The sequence below is a fragment of the Ammodytes marinus genome (assembly GCF_949987685.1).
Source record: "Ammodytes marinus genome assembly, chromosome: 2".
Classification (NCBI taxonomy): Eukaryota; Metazoa; Chordata; class Actinopteri; order Uranoscopiformes; family Ammodytidae; genus Ammodytes; species Ammodytes marinus.
In genome coordinates, this window is record NC_137231.1 from 7784174 (window position 1) to 7808541 (window position 24368).

At 40.7% G+C, this 24368-nt stretch overlaps 1 protein-coding gene across 2 annotated transcripts in view; it reads left to right on the plus strand.

Moving 5' to 3' along the window:
• The window catches only part of hk2 (hexokinase 2), a 61633-nt gene that overhangs the window by 32684 nt on the left and 4581 nt on the right, over positions 1-24368 (plus strand). For both annotated transcript variants that reach the window (XM_080045230.1, XM_080045231.1), the window contains exons 10-16: positions 2579-2883; positions 6367-6515; positions 12204-12323; positions 13560-13655; positions 18330-18429; positions 19159-19342; positions 22156-22311. In XM_080045230.1, the coding sequence (XP_079901356.1) occupies positions 2579-2883; positions 6367-6515; positions 12204-12323; positions 13560-13655; positions 18330-18429; positions 19159-19342; positions 22156-22311 (1110 nt within the window). The remainder of the gene's footprint in view (positions 1-2578; positions 2884-6366; positions 6516-12203; positions 12324-13559; positions 13656-18329; positions 18430-19158; positions 19343-22155; positions 22312-24368) is intronic.

The window sequence follows — 24368 nt, forward strand, 5'->3', positions numbered from 1 at the left end:
GCACATTTATTTTATTGGGATTGTATGTGATAGACCAACACAAAGTGGTGCATCATTGTGAAGTGGAATGAAAATGAAACATGATTCTGATTTTTTTTTTTATAAATAAAAAACTGAAAAGTGTGGCGTGCAAAAGTAGTCAGCCCCCTGAGTCAATGCTTTGTAGAACCACCTATCACTGCAATTACAGCTGCAAATGGAGTATTTCTTTACCAGCTTTGCACATCTACATACTGATATTTATTGCCCATTCTTCTTTGCAAAATAGCTCGAACTACAGCATCAGATTGGATGGAGAGCGTCTGTGAACAGCAATTTTCAAGTATTTCCTTTGACTGAGCCATTCTAACACATGCCTATGCTTTGATTTAAACCATTCAATTGTAAATATGGCTGTATGTTTAGGGTAGTTGTCCTTCTGGAAGGTGAACCTACACCCAGTCTCAAGTCTTTTGCAGACTCTAACAGGTTTTATGCCCTGTGTTTGGCTTCTCTTGAAGCTTCTCTTCCCATCAACTCTAACCAGCTTCCCTGTACCTGCTGAAGAAAAGCATCCCCATAGCATGATGCTGCCACCACCATGTTTCATGGTGGGGATGGTGTTTATAGGGTGATGTGCTGTGTTAGTTTTCCACCACACATTGCATTTTGCATTAAGGCCAACCACTTCAATGTTGGTCTCTTCTGACCAGAGCACCTTCCTCCAACCCTTGCTAAAAGCCATGCATAGTCAGATGAGACCAAACGTGACATTTTGGCCTGACTGCAAAATGCAATGTGTGGTGGAAACTAACACTACAAACCACCCTATACACACCATCACCACAGTGGAATATGGTGGTGGCAGCCTCCTGCTATGGGGATGCTTTTCTTCAGCAGGTGCAGGCAGGGCCGTCGTATAGGGGGTAAAGGTTATGACGATTATAAGGGCCCACAGCCAGCTAGGGCCCACACAGCCCCCAGTAGAATCTACGACAAAATGATTATGCATACAGTGAACTAATATATAATCATAGGAATGAGTCCGAATTAAAACAAAGCCACAAGTCATACAATATTCTAGATTTAATCATTTCAATAACCCCCTGGGCCCCTTCTTAAAAAATGGTTTGGTCCACCCCGCGGTTCGTTCTTCCTCATTGGAATTAAGTGAGCGCGAGCGAACTCAAGCAGGGCGAGGATGCCCCCAAAAAAGCACAAGTTCGCACACCAGAAAAGAGTTGAGAAGGAGGCCAGGAGTAGGATATGAGCAGCAGAGCAGGGGCCCAGGACTTCAAAAACTTTTTTTCTAAGAATGGTGAGAGTAAAACTACAGAGGGAGGCTGAAACAATTAGCCTACTACTTGTTCATTGATAACATTACCTTTGACGGGGCGCAGACTGAATCCTACGTTAGCTGTCATCTGGCCGCGCTACACTCTGATCAAGTCGCCAGTTCATTAAAAAAAAAGAAAAAAAAAGTCGCCAGTTCATTGTAGACCAACGATTCCTACAGTAACTATAACTGAACGTTACTACTACAGTGACTATGTGTTTCACACATATTACTGTCTGACAGTGCTCCAGTAGCCTATGCGCCCATTCAGAGGCTGCATTGAATTGTATTATGACGCATTCAACTTCTACTCGGTAATTATGAGCATCTGACGATGGTCAGTTACGTTCAGGGCCGTCTGACTGCGGACAGGCTTGGGGGGCCCAAGGCAGAGGGGGGCTGCACCAAAAAAAATAAAAACTTATTTTTTGTAATTCACTGAAATCACTTTTAATCCCCCGTAGCAGGATTGGAAATTATATTAATTTCAAAAGGAATCTAGTTGTAGTCTTGCATTATGAGACCCGCTGTCTTTTCAAAATCTCAGTCTGTGACTGAGAACTAATGACTTATTGTCCTCAGGTGTGAGTTGATTGTCTTTAGATGTGAGAGGGTGTCAGTCTTCAGTCTTTTCAAAGTCTTTTAAAAGTCCTTTAGTGTAAGCCCAGCATTACTTGTGAAAACTGCTTCGAAAAATCCAAATTCTTTGACATATAGCATTTTTTTTAGTCACGCAAATAGTTACTTTCCCTGGTAACTAGTTACTTCTATTATAAAGTAATTTAGTTACTAACTCAGTTACTTTTTGGAACAAGTAGTTAGTAACTATAACTAATTACTTTGTTAAAGTAACGTTCCCAACACTATCTTTGTCATGGGTACGCTCACACAGGAACAACAGCTGTTGTCCAAAGGGGCTGCTAGAATTAACACAAACTGGGGGCGCCCTTAGCTCAGTTGGTAGGATTCCTGTCCGCGGTCGTTCTCTGTATGTCACTCCCCTCTCTGCCCCATTTCACCTCTGTCTCTCTGCACTGTCAAATAAAGCATAAAAATGCCAAAAAAATAATCTTAAAAAGAAAAAAAAAAATAATTAACACAAACTGAAAGTTCCTCGTAACCACTTTAATTATGTTTTCACATGCCATGATATGGGCTTATAACTTCCCCCTACACTTTCATGAGCTTGTAAAAGAGAAAACAAACAACAGAGGGTGGTTAAAAACAAAACAGATTGAACTAAGTTTTATTTCTTCCTGCTAGGTTTTCCAGGAGGCTCCACAAGATGGTACGGCGACTTGTGCCGGACTGTGATGTGCGTTTTTTGCAGTCGCAGTGCGGCAGTGGGAAAGGTGCTGCGATGGTAACAGCAGTAGCCTACCGCTATGCTGCTCAACTGGCTGAGCGTCAGCGCATCCTCGACACCCTGCGTTTGAGCCGTGAACAGCTTCTGGAGGTGAAGAGGCGAATGAGTGAGGAGATGGTGCGAGGTTTGTCAAAGCAAACCCATGAGCAGACCAGTGTCAAGATGCTCCCCAGCTTTGTCAGGTCCACACCAGACGGAACAGGTAGCTTTTAGAGACTAAGGCTGTGTTCGGAAAGCCCTCAACATCTATCTACTACATACTGTCTACCAAAAAATCAATTTTGTGTGCGAGGTGCGTCGAAACGTGTTCACTGAAGTTTACTCAAGCAATTAAGAATTTCTTCTTCTTCTTATAAGATTACGGCCGTTTAGATACCGTTTAGTTGGGATGGGAATCGAGACCAACCAATTCTCTGGAATCGTTAACATACCTGCTTAACGATTCCGCTTATCGGTTCTGCTTGTTGCAAATGCGTCATGATTTGACACTCACGCTGCGTTGTTTTGGTTCAGAACGCAGCAAACATGGCGTTGAGACAGAATCTCTCTAAATGTTGGTTGTTTCACTTGAAAAAAGGCAAACTTTTTTTTTGTCCGGACCAATTAACGTGAAAATTGACAATTTCCTAATCCTAAAGTACTCTTGATAATCTTTGCACACACTAGACACCCTTCTGATCAGATATTTAAGCAGGTTAATCAGGGCTGTACGCTTATTTTTTTAGGTGGTAGCACTGGTGCTAGCAAGCAAAAAGAATCAGTAGCACAAAAATAAATTCAGTAGCACACAAAGTATGATCGAAAACTTGCATAACCTTAACCCATGCATTTCGCTCTAATTACCTTTTAGCCTGTCATCTTGGTCTCATTTAAAATTCTCAATTAATGTCATATCCTAGTTTGTGCAGTAATATTTGTAGAAACATTAATAGGGGTGCACTGATTGTAATTTAGACAAAATAATCTAACCTGCCAATTGCAATTTTTTGCTGATTCAGAATGATTTCTCCCCATACAATTTATTTCAGTAATTCAACTTTATAGGTGAAAATAATATCTTATACAGACTCATTACATGCAAAGTGAGATATGTGAAGCCTTTATTTTTTATAATTGTGATTATTATGGCTTACAGTTTATAAAAAGCCCAAATTAAAAATCTCAGAAAATTTGAATATTACATAAAATCAATAAAAAAAGGTTTTTAAATACAGAAATGTCGGCCCTCTAGAAAGTATAATCATGCATATGTACTAAGTACTTGGTTTGGGCCCCTTTTGCATGAATTATTGCCTGAATGCGGTGTGGCATGGATGCTATCAGTCTGTGGCACTGCTGAGGTGTTATGGAATCCTAGGTTGCTTTGATGTGGCCTTCAGCTCGTCTGTATTGTTGGGTCTGGTGTGTATCATCTTCCTCTTGACAATAGTCCATAGTTTCTCTATGGAGTTCAGGTCAGGAGAGTTGTCTGGCCATTCATGCACAGTAATACCATGGTCAGTCAACCAGTTACCAGTGGTTTATGGTACTGTGGGCAGGTGCCAAGTCTGGCTGGAAATGGAAATTGTCATCACCATAAAGCTTGTCAGCAAACAGAAGCATGAAGTGCTCTAATCTAATCAAGGTCCCACAGTCTAGAGGAAGAGTGGAGGGGCACAAAATCCAAGGGGCTTGAAGACCACTGTCAAGTTTCAACAGTCAGTGATGATTTGAGGCACCATGTCATCTGATGGTGTTGGTCCACTGTGTTATCAAGTCTAAAGTCACCACAGCTGTCTACCAGGAGATTTTAGAGCACTTGATGCTCCTGTCTGTTGACACGCTTTATGGAGATTCTGAATGACTTTTTCCAGCAAGACTTAACACCTGTCCACAGTGCCAAAACCACAAGTAACTGGTTGACTGACCATGGTATTACTGTGTTGATTGGCCAGACAACTCTCCTGACCTGAACCCAATAGAGAAACTATGGACTATTGTCAAGAGGAAGATGATACACACCAGACCCAACAATACAGACGAGCTGAAGGCCACTATCAAAGCAACCTGGGCTTCCATAACACCTCAGCAGTGCCACAGACTGATAGCATCCATGCCACGCCGCATTTAAGCAATAATTCGTGCAAAAGGGGCCCAAACCAAGTACTTAATACATATGCATGATTATACTTTCTAGAGGGCCGACATTTCTGTATTTAAAATCCTTTTTTTATTGATTTTATGTAATATTCTAATTTTCTGAGATTTTGAATTTGGGGTTTTCATAAGCTGTAAGCCATAATAATCACAATTGTAACAAATAAAAGCTTGAAATATCTCACTTTGAATGTAATGAGTCTATATAATATATTAGTTTCACCATTTAGGTTGAATTACTGAAATAAATGAACTTTTGCTCAATATTCTAATTTTTCGAGTTTCACCTGTACATATCATTATTATATTCATAATAATAAACATTTTTGGTAATTGTCCTTCTGTTAATTAAAACCTAACTTTAAAACATATAGCCTATTAAATAAATAAGTATACATATTGGTACAATTTAGGATAAGTTAAATAGGTTGTTGTGAATGTGTTGGGAGTAGTTCTTCAGTGGCTTATCAGTTATTTCAAACTTTGTTTACATAGATTACTGTTGTTGACTGCTCTCTGCAGCTGAAGCAGTTGATTTTCAAGCTAGCGCACTGCAGGGCTGTAAAGCGCGAACTTCCTGTTCTTACCGGCTTCAAAAAAGTCAACTCACGTTTGGCTAGTAACAGGCTTTTAATGTGAAGGAGCACAGGAAATGTTCTGTTTGCACACGCGCTAACTTAACTGCGTGCCGTCTCCTTCCGGTTATTACCGTTGGTGAAGTGTATTAGACGCTAGAATCGCCGCACAAGCACAGGTCCCGAGCACACATCTTTCACCAGCCAAAGTGGAGGGTGGACTCAATAACTTACTCGCCTAAGACTACATTTACCCGAATTTGGAGAGTGTTAATGTAGAGCCCTCTAAGCAGTGTTGTGCAGCGCTCCTCTGTGTCTCAAACAGACAGCATCTGCTCATTAGCACTCGTGCGAGTGGACTAGTATTCATCATCGCACGTGATCAATTTCAGTAGCAAATGCGATCAAAACTGTCGCACTGTACAGCCCTGAGGTTAATACAAATACTGTAAACAAATTTGTACATATCTTCTCACACAATGAGAATCGATAAGGAATCGGATCGATAAGCAGAATCAGAATCGTTAAATTCTTAACAATTCCCATCCCTACTGATTAGCGTATTACCGCCCTCCACAGGTTAGACATAGAACAAGATTTTTACATACAGTCCTGTGTTGTGCAGGAAATGCAGAATTGTTAATAAAGATTTTTAAAAAAAAACTTCCATGTTGTTGAAAGGACGCAATGCATTGTGGGGCGGTTGAGTAGGAAAAGTATCCAATCGATCCATACACTAATTCTTCCCGGAAGTTAGTACTCATCTGGGCATTTCTCGCCTACCCAAACTGGCATACACACCCGTCACATACTCAAATTGACATCAAAATGTGTACGAGTAGGACGCAAGTATGGCTTTCTGAACACAGCCAAGCATTGCTTTTAAAGTACATGACTTGTTTGTGAGCTAAGATTGCTGTTTTCTTTGATGTTTTAATTTATGTGTTCACAATATTTGTCACGATCCTCATCAGAGCATGGCGACTTCTTGGCCTTGGACTTTGGGGGCTCCAGCTTTCGGGTGTTGCTGGTAAAAGTGCGAAGTGGAACTAAACGATCTGTGGACATGCAACAGAAAATCTACAGTGTCCCACAGGAGACCATGCAGGGCACAGGAGAAGAGGTAAAACAACACTAGGTGTTGAAGTACTTCATTATTTCAAGTAAAAATGTACCGTACTTTTCGGACTATAAGCCACGACTTTTTCCCCATTTTTCGACCCTGTTATTACACAGCACTGTATATGTTCTGTAGCTACTAGTGTTGGGCGTTAGTAATCGAGTACTCGAGTACTCCTCGTTTCAAATTAACTCGATTGGTGGATGAGGAAAATCTTTTTTTTTTTTTTTAGTGTCTGTAGCCTTTAGGCCGGCGGGCCGCGGCCGCCCCTATTTTAAAATATTATATACGTGTAGGGGAGAACGGGGTAATTTGTCAGACGGGTTGGTTGTCACAATCGTTATATCTCGGAACCATAAGGCGCTGTCTGTGAAATTTTGGTATGTAAATATCCAGAATTGGGATCAGAGGTCACCTACATAGTCTTCCTTGGAGTTAGACTGCTGAATTTGAGGTGTGACGACTGTTTGTGTTTTTCATGTCAAATTGAAAATATTTAGCTCCTCAGTATTTTTCTTCTAGGCTTTTACACAATGGGTTTATAACAAAACACTTGTTACCCATACAAAGTGTGAAGGGTATATTATATTATATTTTAGATTGTGGTTAGCAAGCTAATTAGTTGTCAGATGGTTGTTGGCCTTGATGCTAGCAAGAAATTCAAGTTGGGGTTGGTCATCACATTTTTTGGGGGGTTGGTTGTCACATGTTATCTCAAGGCTGCAGCCAGAAAAGGAACCCAATAACGAAAGAAATTGTCAAGCTGTATCCTCACCAGTGTTGGGAATAACGCTGTTTAAAATAACGGCGTTAGGTAATGCCGTTATTTTTCCAGTAACGGGGTAATCTAACTAATTACTTTTTCCGTCGTTACAACGCCGTTATCGTTACTGAACGTTAAATGCGGTGCGTTACTGAATTGATTTAATAAACTGTGTAATCCGAACGCACCCCTGGCTCCATACTACATGAACTGCAAGTGAGGAGACCGGTGTGTTTTAAGTTGCGTTTTATTCAGTGTGGATGACATTATAACTGTCAGTTAGCGCCGTCACGTCAGTCAGCCGGAGCGCCCGTTTAGTGAAGTTTATTTTTCTTTCTGTCTCTGTTGTGTGAGCGTGCACGTTGCCGCAGTAACCACCTATCAATCCACGGTTGAAACGTGCTCTCCCTGAGTTTGTTTACATAGCCCTTGTGAGTAAGTGCATGGAGTTTCCCGATCTCTATCAATTATAATTTATGCACGTTATTAAACGGCCGCGATTCGACGGTTGCAACAGCTGTTTAGCGTGTCATCACGAGACGAATATTGCTATTGTTCTTTTCCTGGGATCTGTATGCTGCTGTGCATGTTAAAGAAGGAAATAAACATAGGATAAATCCTTACTCCTCCTCATCGTTTCATGCTTCATAGTCCAGTGATATTGCAGATCAGCACGGTACATTCAGCAGTTTCCTCTACTACTTTTGTTGAGAACAAAATACTTGAAGTGCAGGATAAACCTTTAGCTGTCTGTTGATGTGTAATACATATTGAAGGTTATGTAGCCTACAAGTAGGCCTACCTGTCTGTTCTACTCATTTCAACTGACTTGTGAAAACTGCTTAGAAAAATCCAAATTTGTTGACATAGCCTATAGCAACTTTTTTTTTTTTTACAGTAGGCTGACGCAAATAGTTACTTTCCCAGGTAACTAGTTACTTCTATTATAAAGTAATTCAGTTACTAACTCAGTTACTTTTTGGAACAAGTAGTGAGTATCTATGACTAATTACCTTTTTAAAGTAACGTTCCCAACACTGATCCTCACTGACACCCCAGAGAAGGAAAGAATAGAGCAGGAAAAGGCAGCTAGCATGCAAAAGAAAAAAGGGCAACAAAATCAAAACAACCCAGTGCATCCCAAACTAGACCAGCTGCCAAGGCTACAGTGAGTTATGTAGGCCTATTTGTCAACTTGACAATGCAATTAAACTTTCAAATTTAGTTCTACTTTCTTGCCTTCTTTTTAAGATTATTCCCATTAAGATAACATTGTGACAAACAACCCCATAGTGTTTGACAACCGACCCCTTGATGGGGTTGGTTGTCACAATGTGTAAGGGTGTCTTTGATGATTAATTTCTTCTTTATTACAATAAGATAGAAAAAGTGAGAGGTACATATTTCAAGCCAACACCTTAAGCTTCAATTTAATGTAGGAATGACTATTGAAAGATGTTTAGGTGATAAGCAATTCTCACTAGAGTAAAAAGTGTGCCTACTTACCCCGTTCTCCCCTACAACTCTGTTAGTAATGAGTAGACTCCAGGTGAGCATGCAAGGTGCTCTCCGCTTGGAAAGAAAAGAAGAAGCAAGGCTTACTTCAGACACATTCGCTCCGGGCCAACAACAGTTAAGAAGCCTTCAATAGGGAATATGGGGATAAGATTCAAAAACCGACCGGTGTAACGTTCCGTTAATGAGGAATTAGTCGCGGTAATTATTCACGGACACAGAGTGAGCATTACGCTGTTGGATATAGGCCTACAACTATCTGCTTTGGTGAGTTATTTATATGTATTTAAATTGTAGGACAATCATTTTATATTTTCTGCTGCCCTTCTTATTTTAAATGGTGACTTAGGCAATTTTTTTTGTTACAACTACAGCCCATGCTTTTTTTCTCCCCATCGCAGACCTACTGGATCGGTTTAAATTGTGGCCCGTCTATTTAATTACTTTCAGTGAGGAAAATGTGTTTTAAACTTGTGGAAAAAAATCCTTAAAGGCCTACTTCACCGGTTTGAATATGAAGGTGTATTGAATTCTGAGATCCTATGTAGTATAAATGTGCAAAAAAAATTGAAATTGGTTCATCCTAGCCTGAGAAAAGGCAGAAAGAGTGTTTTTTTTAACCCTATATTAATCTTACTGTGACATCACAGTAAGATAAATATAGGGTTAAAAAAAAATCTTACTTTGTAAATATTACTGTGATTTCTCCTACTGTGACATCACAGTAATATTTACAAAGTAATTTTTTTTTTAACCCTATATTTATCTTACTGTGATGTCACAGTAAGATTAATATAGGGTTAAAAAAAAAACTCGTTCTGCCTTTTCTCAGGCTAGGATGAACCAATTTAAAAAATGTTTGCACATTTATACTACATAGGATCTCAGAATTCAATACACCTTCATATTCAAACCGGTGAAGTAGGCCTTTAATATCATATGGCAACTGTGACTGTTTGACATAAGCATTGAGCGCTTTATTGCGGTAAACCGTTGTTCTGTAGACAGATGCGTTGCGTTCTAAAAATAGAAAAAAGTTTAACGAGGAATCGATTGATCCTCGAGGAATGCAAGCGATCACACGAGTAGCGAAAACACTCGTGCCCATCCCTAGTAGCTACTATTGCACTAAATGGTAACACTTACGTACGTTATGCAAATATGCAACTTGTTTGTTGAAATGTTAATAAATGGGAGCTTCCTCAAGCAGCCATCTCTTTCCCGACAATCCCCTCTGTGCACGAACTCTTACATATGGTAATTAAACATTATAACACCTGCGGCTTATAGTCCAGTGCGGCTTATAGTGTGGAAAATACGGTATTACAGCTACTAAAAAGATGACATTTAAGGAAGCTCTCTTATGTTTAAGACCAGTGGCGGACTCAGGGAGGGGGGCAGGCAGGGCGACCGCCCCCCCTCGTGGCTCAATGGTTGAAAAAGCGCGCTAAAGTGCCCTCAAGATTGGTGAAAACGAGAGGAAATGCCTTATTGGCTGCCCTTTTCATGTGCAAAACATGATTAGGTGCCCTCTAGGGTGCCCCTTCATACAATACATTATGATGATGTGCCCTCTAGAACAAGAAAATGCGATGATGTGCCTTAATGAGTGCCCTTATAGTCCCCTTCTGCCCGTCTGGTGCCCTTTTAGTGCCCCCTATAGTACCCCGATAGTCTCCTTCTGCCCGTCTGGTCCTTCTAGTGCCCTTCTGCCCATCTGGTGCCCTTTTAGCATGCCCTGATAGTCCCCTTCTGCCCGCCTGGTCCTTCTAGTGCCCTTCTAGTACCCTGATAGTGCCCTTCTGCCCGTCTGGTCCTTCTAGTGCCCTTCTGCCCGTCTGGCGCCCTTCTAGTGCCCTTCTGCCCGTCTGGCGCCCTTCTAGTGACCTTCTGCCCGTCTGGTGCCCTTCTAGTGCCCTTCTGCCCGTCTGGTGCCCCCATGGTTGAAAAAGTGTTGCTAAAGTGCCCTCTATGGTGGTGAAAATGAGAGAAAGTGCCTTATTGGCTGCCCTTTACACTTGAACAAAAATCAATGAGTGCCCTAGGTTGCCCCTCCATACAATAGGCCTAAACGATTATGATGTGCCCTCTGGAGCAAGAATATTGCATGAATAAAACATGTTGTGGTACTCTAATGAGGTGCAGACGTTCCTCTCTTTGGTAGCTGACGAACGGGGAATGCGAAAGAGGCGTTGCTTTCATGTGGCGTCGCTATGACAAACAGCTACATCGAGTGGCACTTAAATCTCCACTGGATAACGAAGCAAAACGCGGATTAAGAGTATGTCAGTACCCATAGTGGAAAAGCGCAATTAGATGCCAAGTTAGAAAAACTTAATATTTTCAGTTTGCATAATCCGTTTAAAATGTATATACATTTTTTGAGCGTTCAAGATCATTCAAGTGTAGGTCAATTCATGCAAGATAGACGATAATAGTCAGCTATCACCTCAACATGAAGGAAAACTTCCTTCAATTTTTCCGTAGCTGGCTGTCAAAGGTCAAAGACTGTATGGTAGCGGCACATTGAATTTTCTCCTGTCTAATTTTTACTTAAATGTTAGTAAGGATGAAAGCAGCAAGGCATCCTCCTTTCTTTGGCTAAAATGTTAAAGTGCACAATGATGTGAACATCTCATTTTGGTGTTTATAAAGTCGCTAGAATAAGGGGAAACAGTGTCTTTGAAGCAAATTTTTTTCCACCCCCAGACCCCTCCTTTAATTGTATGAGCCCAACAATTTTTTTTAAGTGCTACAAGGAGATGTGACAAGTGCCCCGAATGGGACCTTCAAGGCAGCGATTGCTAAGGTTAGGGGATAGGACCTTCCAGGCAGCGCTGCCTTTAAAGCTCTGTTGGGGGAACAAAACACCATCAAGTTAGAAAAGCCACTGTGTGCGCTGGTGGGCCCGTGTTGTCCAGAATGTGCCCTTTTTATTTTTCGCCTCTGCCCTTCAAACAGTCTGAGTCTGCCACTGTTTAAGACATTGATTCACACATCTTTCAATGTTTGAAGCAGTTCTCCTGACAAATCCAAAATTAATAATATATGTGTTAATAAATCACAACAAGTAATATAATTAATTCATTAAAGTTTTCATTATACATGTCAAGAGTTTTTCATGCATACCAGTTGAAGGCAGTTTATTACATTGAAACCCAGTTTTATTATGTGATTTTTTTTTAATGCAGGTTCCTTATAAGAATATGTAACTTTAGTATATACAAAGAAAATCTGATTGATGAAAATGTTGATAAGGGAAACCTGTTATCATGTCCTATGAATTGATCATGCTATGGGAAAACTGCCTAAATAATGCGTCTTGTCTTGCATATATAACATATCCATGGTGAACTAATATTTGTGTTTTTTTTTTTGTGTTTTTTTGGGGGGATTATCTCTCTCTCTGCCAGCTTTTTGACCACATTGTGTCCTGCATCGCTGACTTTCTTGAATTCATGGGCATGAGAGGAGCATCCTTACCTCTGGGATTTACATTCTCCTTCCCCTGTCATCAAAGCAAATTGGATGAGGTAATGTTTGATTCCATTTCCATTCAGTTTAAGACTAGCCATCATACACATTTATGATAACATATTTAATCTACCTGTTACACACACACCTAAACTCCAAGTGTGGATGACATTAGATTTGCAGAAAGTATATCTTGTTTGTTTGTTGCCAGGTCTGCAACACCTGCATTAATTCTCTCTCCCTAAACTAGTTAATGGATTGTATTTTAATTGTAATAATGTTCAAACCTGTGTTTTTCATCAGCATTATGAGTTAAGAAAGAAAGATGGTGTTTTTCTTTGGCATAACCACATTATTGCTTTTCACACAATGATGGTAGTACTGTCATCACTGTGCTAGTTGAATGCGCAGTAGGTAAATGCGACTTTTTGAAGTTTATTCTTTTTACTATTCACTATTACGCTGTACAATTATTTGGGATAATCATTTTTGTACTGGTTTTATTTTACAGACCAGGTTTAAAACCTTTGATACCTTTAGACCTTACCCAAACTCTAGCCCAGTGACTGTATTGCCTTTGGGTAATACCTATTTCTACTTCTACTGTAGCCAATTTGTTTTAATTTCTCAGCTAATAAATAACAATACATTTTACGAGATTACATTGAAATAATCACAATGAAGTTTCCAAATAATCATAAGTACTGAACAGCACTTAAACACATCACAATTTAACTCAATACATCCAACGTTCCAAACAATGGATGGTTGGATGGATGCATTTCATTTCGTCTTTATTTCAAACAAAAAAAAAATAAGAAAAACAAGTATGACACATCATACAAATACACATAACACATGGATGGATGGATGGATGGATGGAACCTCAAAACAAATTCTGAAAAGCAAGTGTTCCTAACAGCTAGAAGTTTGAATAATCATTGGAGATTGGGAGTATTATTAAGCCGATGATGACAGTGAGAAGCACCGTAAAATAAAAAAGCTAGTCTAACACATGATGCAGTACTAGGAGCGTACATGTTTTCTATCTGTCAAGGCCAATTTAACGGAAAGTACTACTGTCATACACGGAGTGACAATGTCCCTACCTCAATTAAATGCACATGGCAAAGTGCTGTCATCACTAGCTAGGAGTGCATCTTGTTCCGTGGATGTCTTTTTGTTTAATAAAATAAATCCTATGATGATGTTAAAAGGACAAAATGATATAGTTTTACATGAGTCGTGCTCTTTTATCTACATCCTATCAATAATCCCTGTTGTGCTTTATCCAGGGCATCCTTCTGAGGTGGACAAAGGGTTTCACAGCCAGCGGCTGCATAGATAAGGATGTCATTATGTTACTTAAAGATGCTGTGCGCCGCAGACAGGTAATTACACACATACACAGCACAAACACATCAGATAATATTGCGCTCAATGGATTCAGTGAAAAGTACACTGGCTACAGTGCTTATAAAGTTGCTTATAAATAATGACTTACATACAGAACGTAATGAGAACCCAACATTATTCAGGAAAATGAGCTGAACATCAAGGGAAGTTGCAGGTTATCTCTAGCCTGGTCCAACCAGACCATCAAACTTTATTTCATTTGTACAGAAGGTCTGGAAGTGCTGTAATTGGCAAACGCTCATTCACTTGGAGGCGGGTGTCTGTTGAAGTTTAAAACTATTGGATCTGCCCAGTGCCATTCTGGATTAGCCAACCGTAACGCATAACGTTTGGTCGTCACGTGTGTCATGAGCCGGCTTCTGACGGTGCGTTCCAGTTGGACAGGGAACTCGGAAATGTCCGACTTCACTACATATTGTGGTCTATGGATCTACCGGTACCTGGCAACGGTAACTTGTTAGAGCCTAACGTTTAGTTATTTGGACGAGAAAGGTTGTCGGCGTCCATACTTTCGCGAGGAGATGCACTGGAACACCGACAGGTCGGAACTCGGAACTACCAAGTCGGAAATCTCCTTCATCCGAGTATAAAGGAACGCTGCATTCAACTGAAACTGGAGCGCGACTTCGACGTCATCGTTCTCAGCCACTCGCTCTGTTCGCTGATTGGACATCCAAAAATCTGGACGAGCAGGATCCCACTAATACACCCCACCCCCAGACTGACTACTGAAGGCAAAATTAAATTTGGGCGGAAGTAGGTAGGCGGGCGGAGCCAGGTTAGGTTATCTCCAGAGGCATACAGCTAAATCAAGCAACAAAACATCAAACAAAATAACTATATTATAATAATTATAAAGTACAGAAATAGATTATATACATATACAGTACAGACCAAAAGTTTGGACACACCTTCTCATTCAATGAGAAGTTTCTTTCTTTTCATGACTATTGACATTGTAGATTCACACTGAAGGCATCAAAACTATGAATTAACACATGTGGAAATATGTACTTAAAGAGGACCTATTATACTACTTTTCTGGTCTTAATTTCTTGTTTTACACTGCTATAGAGCAACCTGACACGAATCACATCACAAAAAACTATGTAGATTTTCGGGAAGCTCTTTCTCTTATTTTGGCGATCCAGCACGTCCTGTCAACACTTGAGTGTGTGTGCTTCGGCAATCTCCGCTCGCCTCCCCCCCCTCCTGCAAACCCCACTCCGTTGTGATTGGTTACCTTCCTTCCGGAACACTTTCAGTGGCGGGAAGCGCGAGCATGGACCTATAAGGGTGCGAGGCAGACGCGAACAGGGAAGTGACAGCATTACCATACATGGAAACATCTGCGTGGTGACTTCACAAAGTTACATGCGACGTCACAAAGTTACGGAAGGGTAGACCGCTTTGAAGACGTGACTTCTCGACTGGCTAGAATAGTGTTTAGTGCTCTATACAGACACCCCAGACGATCAGCAGGGAATACGTCGAAATGCATGTAAGTCATTATTTGATAATTTAGTATGGTTAAGCATGACTATGAATCATCATAACAACGTTTATAGGTCATAAAAGTAAAAAAGCATCATAGGTCCGCTTTAACAAAAAAGTGTAAAACAACTGAAAATACGCCTTATATTCTAGTTTCTTCAAAGTAGCCACCTTTTGCTCTGATTACTGCTTTGCACACACTCTGCTTCTCTTGATGAGCTTCAAGAGGTAGTCACCTGAAATGGTTTTCACTTCACAGGTGTGCCTTGTCAGGTTTAATAAGTGGGATTTCTTGCCTTATAAATGGGGTTGGTACCATCAGTTGTGTTGTGCAGAAGTCAGGTGGATACACAGCTGATAGTCCTACTGAATAGACTGTTAGAATTTGTATTATGGCAAGAAAAAAGCAGCTAAGTAAAGAAAAACGAGTGGCCATCATTACTTTAAGAAATGAAGGTCAGTCAGTCCGAAAAATTGGGAAAACTTTGAAAGTGTCCCCAAGTGCAGTCGCAAAAACCATCAAGCGCTACAAAGAAACTGGCTCACATGAGGACCGCCACCAGGAAAGGAAGACCAAGAAACACCTCTGCTGCGGAGGATAAGTTCATCCGAGTCACCAGCCTCAGAAATCGCAGGTTAACAGCAGCTCAGATTAGAGACCAGGTCAATGCCACACAGAGTTCTAGCAGCAGACACATCTCTAGAACAACTGTTAAGTGTGAATCAGGCCTTCATGGTAGAATAGCTGCTAGGAAACCACTGCTAAGGACAGGCAACAAGCAGAAGAGACTTGTTTGGGCTAAAGAACACAAGGAATGGACATTAGACCAGTGGAAATCTGTGCTTTGGTCTGATGAGTCCAAATTTGAGATCTTTGGTTCCAACCACCGTGTCTTTGTGCGACTCAGAAAAGGTGAACGGATGGACTCTACATGCCTGGTTCCCACTGTGAAGCATAGAGGAGGAGGTGTGATGGTGTGGGGGTGCTTTGCTGGTGACACTGTTGGGGATTCATTCAAAATTGAAGGCATACTGAACCAGCATGGCTACCACAGCATCTTGCAGCAGCATGCTATTCCATCCGGTTTGCGTTTAGTTGGACCATCATTTATTTTTCAACAGGACAATGACCCCAAACACACCCCCAGGCTGTGTAAGGGCTATTTGACCAAGAAGGAGAGTGATGGGGTGCTGCGCCAGATGACCTGGCCTCCACAGTCACCAGACCTGAACCCAATCGAGATGGTTTGGGGTGAGCTGGACCGCAGAGTGAAGGCAAAAGGGCCAACAAGTGCTAAGCATCTCTGGGAACTCCTTCAAGACTGTTGGAAGACCACTTCAGGTGACTACCTCTTGAAGCTCATCAAGAGAATACCAAGAGTGTGCGAAGCAGTAATCAAAGCAAAAGGTGGCTACTTTGAAGAACCTAGAATATAAGACATATTTTCAGTTGTTTCACACTTTTTTGTTAAGGATATAATTCCACATGTGTTAATTCATAGTTGTGATGCCTTCAGTGTGAATCTACAATTTTCATAGTCATGAAAATAAAGAAAACTCTTTGAAAGAAAAGGTGTGTCCAAACTTTTGGTCTGTACTGTACATTCCTGAACAAAATCTTACGACCGGGGGAAAATTTCATGTATTTGCATGTTGCGGGGGTTGATCGTAATCAAGTTGTAAGCAGAGTTTCAAAATGCAAATAGAAGCAAGAGAAAAAAAAAGTAAGCAATTTATTGAAAACTGAATTGACAACAGGCTGTTCATTAGCTGAACAAAAGTTTAAGATGATAGCCTGGAAAATTAAAAGAAAAAAAAAATCTGTGCCAAAATCTGTCTTTCATTTCATTTTCTGTTAGACATTCACACTGTCATGACCTCCTGATGGCTTTCTTTCTTTGAATGTGGCAGGATTGCTGAGCTGCACAAGCAAAGCCTCTCACAACGCACAATCGCTGTAGAGGTTGGATGCAGTTAGACAGTAATTTTACATTATGGGTTATGGGACAAAAAAAGTCATGTTTTTTAAACTTTTTGTATGTGTTTTTGAGTTTTTAAGGCTATGGTCTTAAGGTGCGAACACACTGCACTCCGCGGCCGCGCGAAATCGCAGGTTCCGCGCCGTGTGATCATATTGGGTCATATTGTGTCCGCCGCCCGACCAGAGTAGCCTTCTATACTCTGGGGATATGCTGGTGCTGGTGCTAACACAGTCTGCTGTGCTGATGGTGCTTTACCCAAGCTTACCGGTACTAACTTGGTTCATAAAGTAAAACTGATAGCTGTACACAGCCGGCAACAGACACATAGGCTATTCACAGAACTTATGGGAGCAAACTGTGACTATTATGTTTTCATCCATCTTAATTTCCTCTGTCCGTCGTCCCGAAGTGACTGACGTCGGGAGGAGCTCAACGCTGATGGGCTATCGCAGCGCGGCTGGCGGCAAAAAGTTCAATATTCTCAACTCCTCCTGTGGCGGCCGTGCCACCCTGGTAAACTCGCCGTGCGGCAGAGTGCAGTGTGTTCGCACCTTTACACTCTTGATCAGCTGATGAACAGCCTGTTTGAGTTAAAATTAAGTTTAAATTGAGTTTTCAATAATTGTTTACTTTGTTTTTTATCTTTAAGCTCTACTTGGTTACGTTTTACCACTGCAAAATATACTTGCAATTTTCCCCCGGCCTTTAGATCTTGTTCAGGACGCACACACACACACACACACACACACACACACACACACACACACACACACACACACACACACACACACACACACACACACACACACACACACACACACACACACACACACACACAACACACACACAGAGCGCGCGCGCCTCGGAAATATTTAAGAGACCAGTCTGGATTTTTCTTCAACTCTACATTACTTATTGAAAATGCTCTTAATGACAATATTTTTATTGAGAATTTGGTAGAAATGTTGTCAGTAGTTTATATTTTAAAACCAAAATGTTTATTCTACTCAAACATATGCCTATAAATAATAAAACGAGAGACTCTCAACATTTGGAGTGCTCTCTTAATTTTTTCTGGAGCTGTAGTATATGTGCCTGCAGTGATATAAGTGCAAACAATTAGGCTACTACTGTTTTACCCAGTATAAAAAGTTTGCTTTTCACTGCTTCCAGGAATTTGACTTGAACTTTGTGGCAGTGGTTAATGACACAGTTGGAACCATGATGACCTGCGGCTATGAGGACCCACAATGTGAGGTGGGACTCATCGTAGGTAAGTCCGTCAACCTTCCTTCCTTCTCTCTGGAAACCCATCTGTGGATTGTTTTTAACCATTAGTTTCAATTTACTCAAAGCAAACATTGCGTTTTTTTTGTTGGGAATTCATAAGGGGTAGATTTGGTCAAAGTCAAGACTATTATTAATTTCAAGGAAATTATAGTATTAAGAAAAATTGTTAATTAATGATCAATTAAATTAGTCCAGCTAATCAAATTACTTATTAATACCTACGGAGCACCACCCTTTGAAAAAGGGAACTCTGTACCAAATCAGAAAAACAGTCTCATAATGTTAAAGGGATTTACCTTGAAAATGTCAAAGTTGGTTACAATGTACATTTAAGATAATGAAGGAGTGAATGTTCGAGCATAGACCTTATTTACCAGCAATTGGTGAAATACAAGACACAAATATCACAGACACTGCTTCTTAAAATCAAAAAGTAAGGGTTTATTAGGATATTGACTATCTAGACCAAAACATTGTATTCCTTTTTTTGTATGATAACTTACATTTGCTTAATATGATGTTAATATCAAAAACACAAACTCAAACTCAAAAAAAAAAAAAAAAAAAAAATTGAAAACCACTGCATTACAACATTTCAAATGAGACACTCTGTGTAGGCACAACAGTTTCCATTTGTGATTGAACATGGTTTTACCCTGGAATGACTGGATGTTTTTCTCCCATGAACGTAAATGTAATTTATTCGCCACAGGCACAGGGACCAACGCCTGCTACATGGAGGAAATGCAGAACATTGAACTGGTGGAGGGTGACGTGGGTCGCATGTGTGTCAACATGGAGTGGGGAGCATTTGGTGACAATGGCGAACTCGATGACTTCTGCACCCAGTTTGATCACATTGTCGATGATGCCTCTTATAACCCTGGGAAACAGAGGTACTGGAAGGGTCCACATATTACAGCTAAAAAGTGCTTACATCCACATAAAACAGCTTCACATGTATAATGTAACCCTTTCAGCATTTGTATGTATGTTTTGTAGGTGTTATCTTATATATGATTAAGTAGGACAGAAGGACAGAAAAAACGCAGAATTATTATTACCAGTGTGTATTGTAGAAGAGTTGTCTGTTCCAATGGTGAATGTATTGCCAATGTCCCATTGGCAACAAGTGTTTCAGGCACTCAACTAAAAGTGGGCAGGCTATTGTGTCCATCCAAACACACTTGGCTGTATGTTTCCACTTACATTCCAGGAATGAACACGCTTTTCAGAAGGTTGACATTTCTGTATTATAAATCCTTTTTTTGATTGGTCTTATGTAATATTCTAATATTTTGAGATTTTTATTTGGCATTAGCTGTACAAAAATTAACAAAATTAAACAAAAAAGGTCTTAGTGTGTAATGAATCTAAAATAAATGAAAGGTTAAAGTGGCTACGAGGAACTTTGGCGGCTGGCGGCCCCTTTAGACAAAAGCGGTAGTATTTTTACGACGCCAGCTGTCGTAAAGCTGTTTTTCTAGCGCGTGCCGGCCGGTGCAAGTGTCAAATGATTAGGACGCAATATTGTGCATGTCCGTGTTGAAAGTGTAGGGGCATTGAATCTTTTCGGTTCCGTGAGAGTGGTTAGTGACACTGCATCAACTCAATGCCAGTCAGTGCGACACACACCTGGTTGCAATGAGTTGATGCAGTGTCACTAACCACTCTCACGGAGCTGAAAGATTCCGTGCCCTCACAGAAAGCGAATGAACGAGAGACGGCAGTATGGATCACGATGAGGTAATGTGTTTATGTTGTTGTAAATAATGACTATTTCAGATGAATAATGGTCATCTGATGATGATGATGAAGCAAAGTAAACTTTGTTTCAGTACCGTTCATTCACTTAGGAGAAAACACTGCAGGACCAGTTCCCTCCAACTAAATTGTTTACACGTTGCTTGGCAACGCCCTCCTCCCGCCTGTCTATCACTCTCCCTTTTAGCTTTTACAGTAGTTGTTCTTCATTGAATTTTCTTTTTTCTTTGATGGTTCTGCCCCGTTATCAGCCATTATGAAGACAAATAACTGTCTCAAACAAGGCTCCCCTTCCCTCACCTGGAGGGATAGGCTACTCAAATTATGTTGCTGTGCTACACTGAAATCTGCGACCAATACGAATATGTGACCATAGAGCCTGCATGCAAGCCGAAAATCAGACTGGGTGTGCGACCAGACCAAAGGCATTAATAAAAACGATATAAAAACTGCTTTCTTTGCACTGATAGTCTCGTTTGCTGTTAAAGGTCATTTATGATTATCAAAGGAAACATTAGGCTGTTTTAAAGCCACTTTAACTATTTGAGTTCAACGTTGGAAAACATGTACTCTTCCATGATATTCTAATAATATTATATGCACCTGTAGATGAGAGGAGATGTTATCATTGGCCATAACCGATTGCAGCACGAGTCACGGCAGCTGGTAATTTATTTAAATTAGACCAAAGGATGAAGCAAGTGGGCTGCCAGTAGTCCTTTGTTTGCTCTCTGAGCTTTCATTATTGAAAATTATGAGGTAGGGCTACCCTGTTTGACTAGTATGAAAGGTTGATAGTATAACAGCAATTGTATTATTAATATGAATAGTATGAACGTTATCAGTGTGTGTCCTTGGCAGTGTTGGGAATAACGCCGTTTAAAAGAACGGCGTTACGTAACGCCATTCTTTTTTCAGTAACGGGGTAATCTAACTAATTACTTTTTCCGCCGTTACACCGCCGTTATCGTTACTGAACGTTAAATGCGGTGCGTTACTTTGAATTGATTGAATAAACGGTGTAATCCGAACGCACCCCTGGCTCCATACTACACAAACTGCTAGTGAGGAGACCGGTGTGTGGATGACATTAGAACTGTCAGTTAGCGCCGTCACGTCAGCGCCTGTTTAGTGAAGTTTCTTTTTCTTTCTCTCTCTGTTGTGTGAGCTACGAGCGTGCACGTTGGCGCAGTAACCACCTATCAATCCACGATTGAAACGTGCTCTCCCTGAGTTTGTTTGCATCGCCCTTGTGAGTAAATGCATTGAGTTTCCCGATCTCTATAAATTATAATTTATGCACGCTATTAAACGGACGTGATTCGCCGGTTGCAACAGCTGTTTAGCGTGTCATCACGAGCCGAATATTGCTATTGTTCTTTTCCTGGGATCTGTATGCTGCTGTGCTTGTTAAAGAAGGAAATAAACAGCGGATACATCCTTACTCCTCCTCTCATCGTCTCATGCTTCATAGTCTGACGTTTTTGGCCTGAAGTGGTGTTTTAGCTGACACCCCTGAAGTGAATCCAGTGATATAGCAGATCAGCACGGTACATTCAGCAGTTTCCTCTACTACTTTTGTTGAGAACAAAATACTGCAGGTGCAGGATAAACCTCTTGCTGTCTGTTGATGTGCAATACATATTGAAGGTGATGTAGCTTACAAGTAGGCCTACCTGTCTGTTCTACTCATTTCAACTGACTTGTGAAAACTGCTCAGAAAAATCAAAATTTTGACATATAGCAACTTTTTTTTTTACAGTAGGCTAACGCAAATAGTTACTTTCCCTGGTAACTAGTTACTTCTATTATAAAGTAATTCAGTTAGTAACTCAGTTACTTTTCGGAACAAGTAGTGAGTAACTATAACTAATTACTTTTTTAAAGTAACGTTCCCAACACTGGTCCTTGGAAGGTTTTCAGTTTGTGTGTCTTTTTCTCCAAGGTATGAGAAGTTGATCAGTGGCATGTACCTGGGGGAGATTGTGAGGAACGTGCTCATAGATTACACCGCTAAGGGCCTGCTGTTCAGAGGCAAACTGTCCGAGCGCCTCAAGACCCGGGGAATCTTTGAGACAAAGTTCCTGTCACAGATTGAAAGGTGAGTGTAATAGACTACTCTTCTCAATTTATCTCCTCCACTCCCTCCTACTCACCATGGTAACAGTGTGTGGTAAAAATAGAGAGAAAGAAAATGTGTGGGAAGCTGAGCATTTCGATCACAACACCACGCAAACAAGAAAGAGGTTTGTGATGGTTCAAAAATAACTACCGTATTTTCCGCACTATAAGGTGCACTTAAAAACCAGATTTAACGACAGTGCGCCTTATAATCCGGTGCGGATCAATTGGTTAATTGGTTGATCCATACTGGTTGTACACGGCACTCAAGGCGCTCTGTCAAAATGTTTCAGTATGAAAAACCAATAAAAACTATTTAATAATAATAATAACATGTTTCAGTACGACTGGTAAACTACAAAGCCGCACCGCTTGCAGCATTACGGCTACCGTAGTCAGTAAACTTTTATTTTGAAGCAGACACACTAAGCGCTTCCTAGTTCCTTTCCCCGCTGCGCTTCCATCACACTATTTTCACCCGACCGCACCAGGCTTTTCTCGCTTGTGTGATAATCAAAGTTCATTTCGGACACTGAAACCCATCGGTAGAAGACCTGTCGGTGTTTGCACCATGGGCAGAGGATCATATATCCCTGCTGACAGAGCAGTCGAGCCGGCGTTACCCAGGCAGGCTCACGGGGTTAGCATCCGAGCTAGTGGGCAGTTTGGCTGCTATCCCCTCGGGCTGTTTTGTTGACATTCCCTTTAGCACAGCTCCATCTACGCAACCCCAGTCAAATGTTTGACTGCAGTATCTTCTATTCTATACGTCTTATAATCCGGTGTGCCCTATATATGAAAACAGTTCTAAAATAGGCCATTCATTGAAGGTGCACCTTTAATCCGGTGCACTTTATAGTGCAGAAAATACGGTAATACAATCACTTTAGCCAACACCGCACAGTAATTGGCAGTTGTGAATAAATATCAGGCACCTAAATATCACACATTGGATGAGCGCTAAGGAGCAGAGAGAGAGAAGATAGGTGGCTGGTAGGATAGCAACACCAGTACCACCAGATACCGCCTGATCTCATACATATATTTTTATACGAAAAACAGCCTTTAAAAATGTAAAGTCTTAATACAGGCTCACTTTTTGGAGACACTCACTGAAGCCTGCTTGACACAGGTAAAGGTGAAGTGTGTATGTCTGGCATCGAGTGGTGAAAGTTTAGAACGCTCCTTTGGTAACCCCTCCCTTTCGAATAATTAAAGAAGCTACAGTGGCCTTCAAAGACAACAAGGTAGATACTTAAGATAGCATCATCCACCGCTGCCTCAGGTCTTTCAACAATATCAAGTGAAGAGGAGATATATTTATTTATCTATTCTATAGGCTAGTACTCCTTCGTCTTCCAACAGCTGCATTTCGCCAGGACACCCACTATAAAAACATATACGGCTAGTAAGTTGGTCCATTCTGTGCTACTGTAGAAACATGGCAGTGCAACATGGTGACCCGCTCCTATGTAGATATAAAAGGCTCATTCTAAGGGAAACAAAAACAGCAACTTTTATTTTCAAGTAACTATTCACTAATAAAAAACATGCATAATATCATATTCCATAACTTTTATGAAAAATGCCAATCAATTCTACACACTGCACCTTTAATACATCACAATGAACAAGTCAGCTATCATAACCCCTATGTATTACTCCAGCAAGGATCACATAGTGCAAATTCTCTCCACGGAAGCATCTGAGTGCTGCTGATTCTCATTAACTGCAACATCAGAGATCAACATCATCAAAAGGAAATTGCGAATTTGCCTGTTTATAAAAAAGTATGTTTGTACAGCAGTTGACTTATAGATCCTTAAATGCTCCAACAGTGAGTGTTTTCATCCCATTGCACTAGTACACAGATTTACTTTATTGTTACCTGACTGAAAACTGAAAGTTTAGTTCTTCACAATAAAGGACTACCTTATATGTTTCTATTCTCAATGCAAATTACTGAAATACAAGTCCTACACTTGGAAGGCACAAAAGAGTCTCCATGTTCACTATGAGGACATCCGGGTTCGCTAA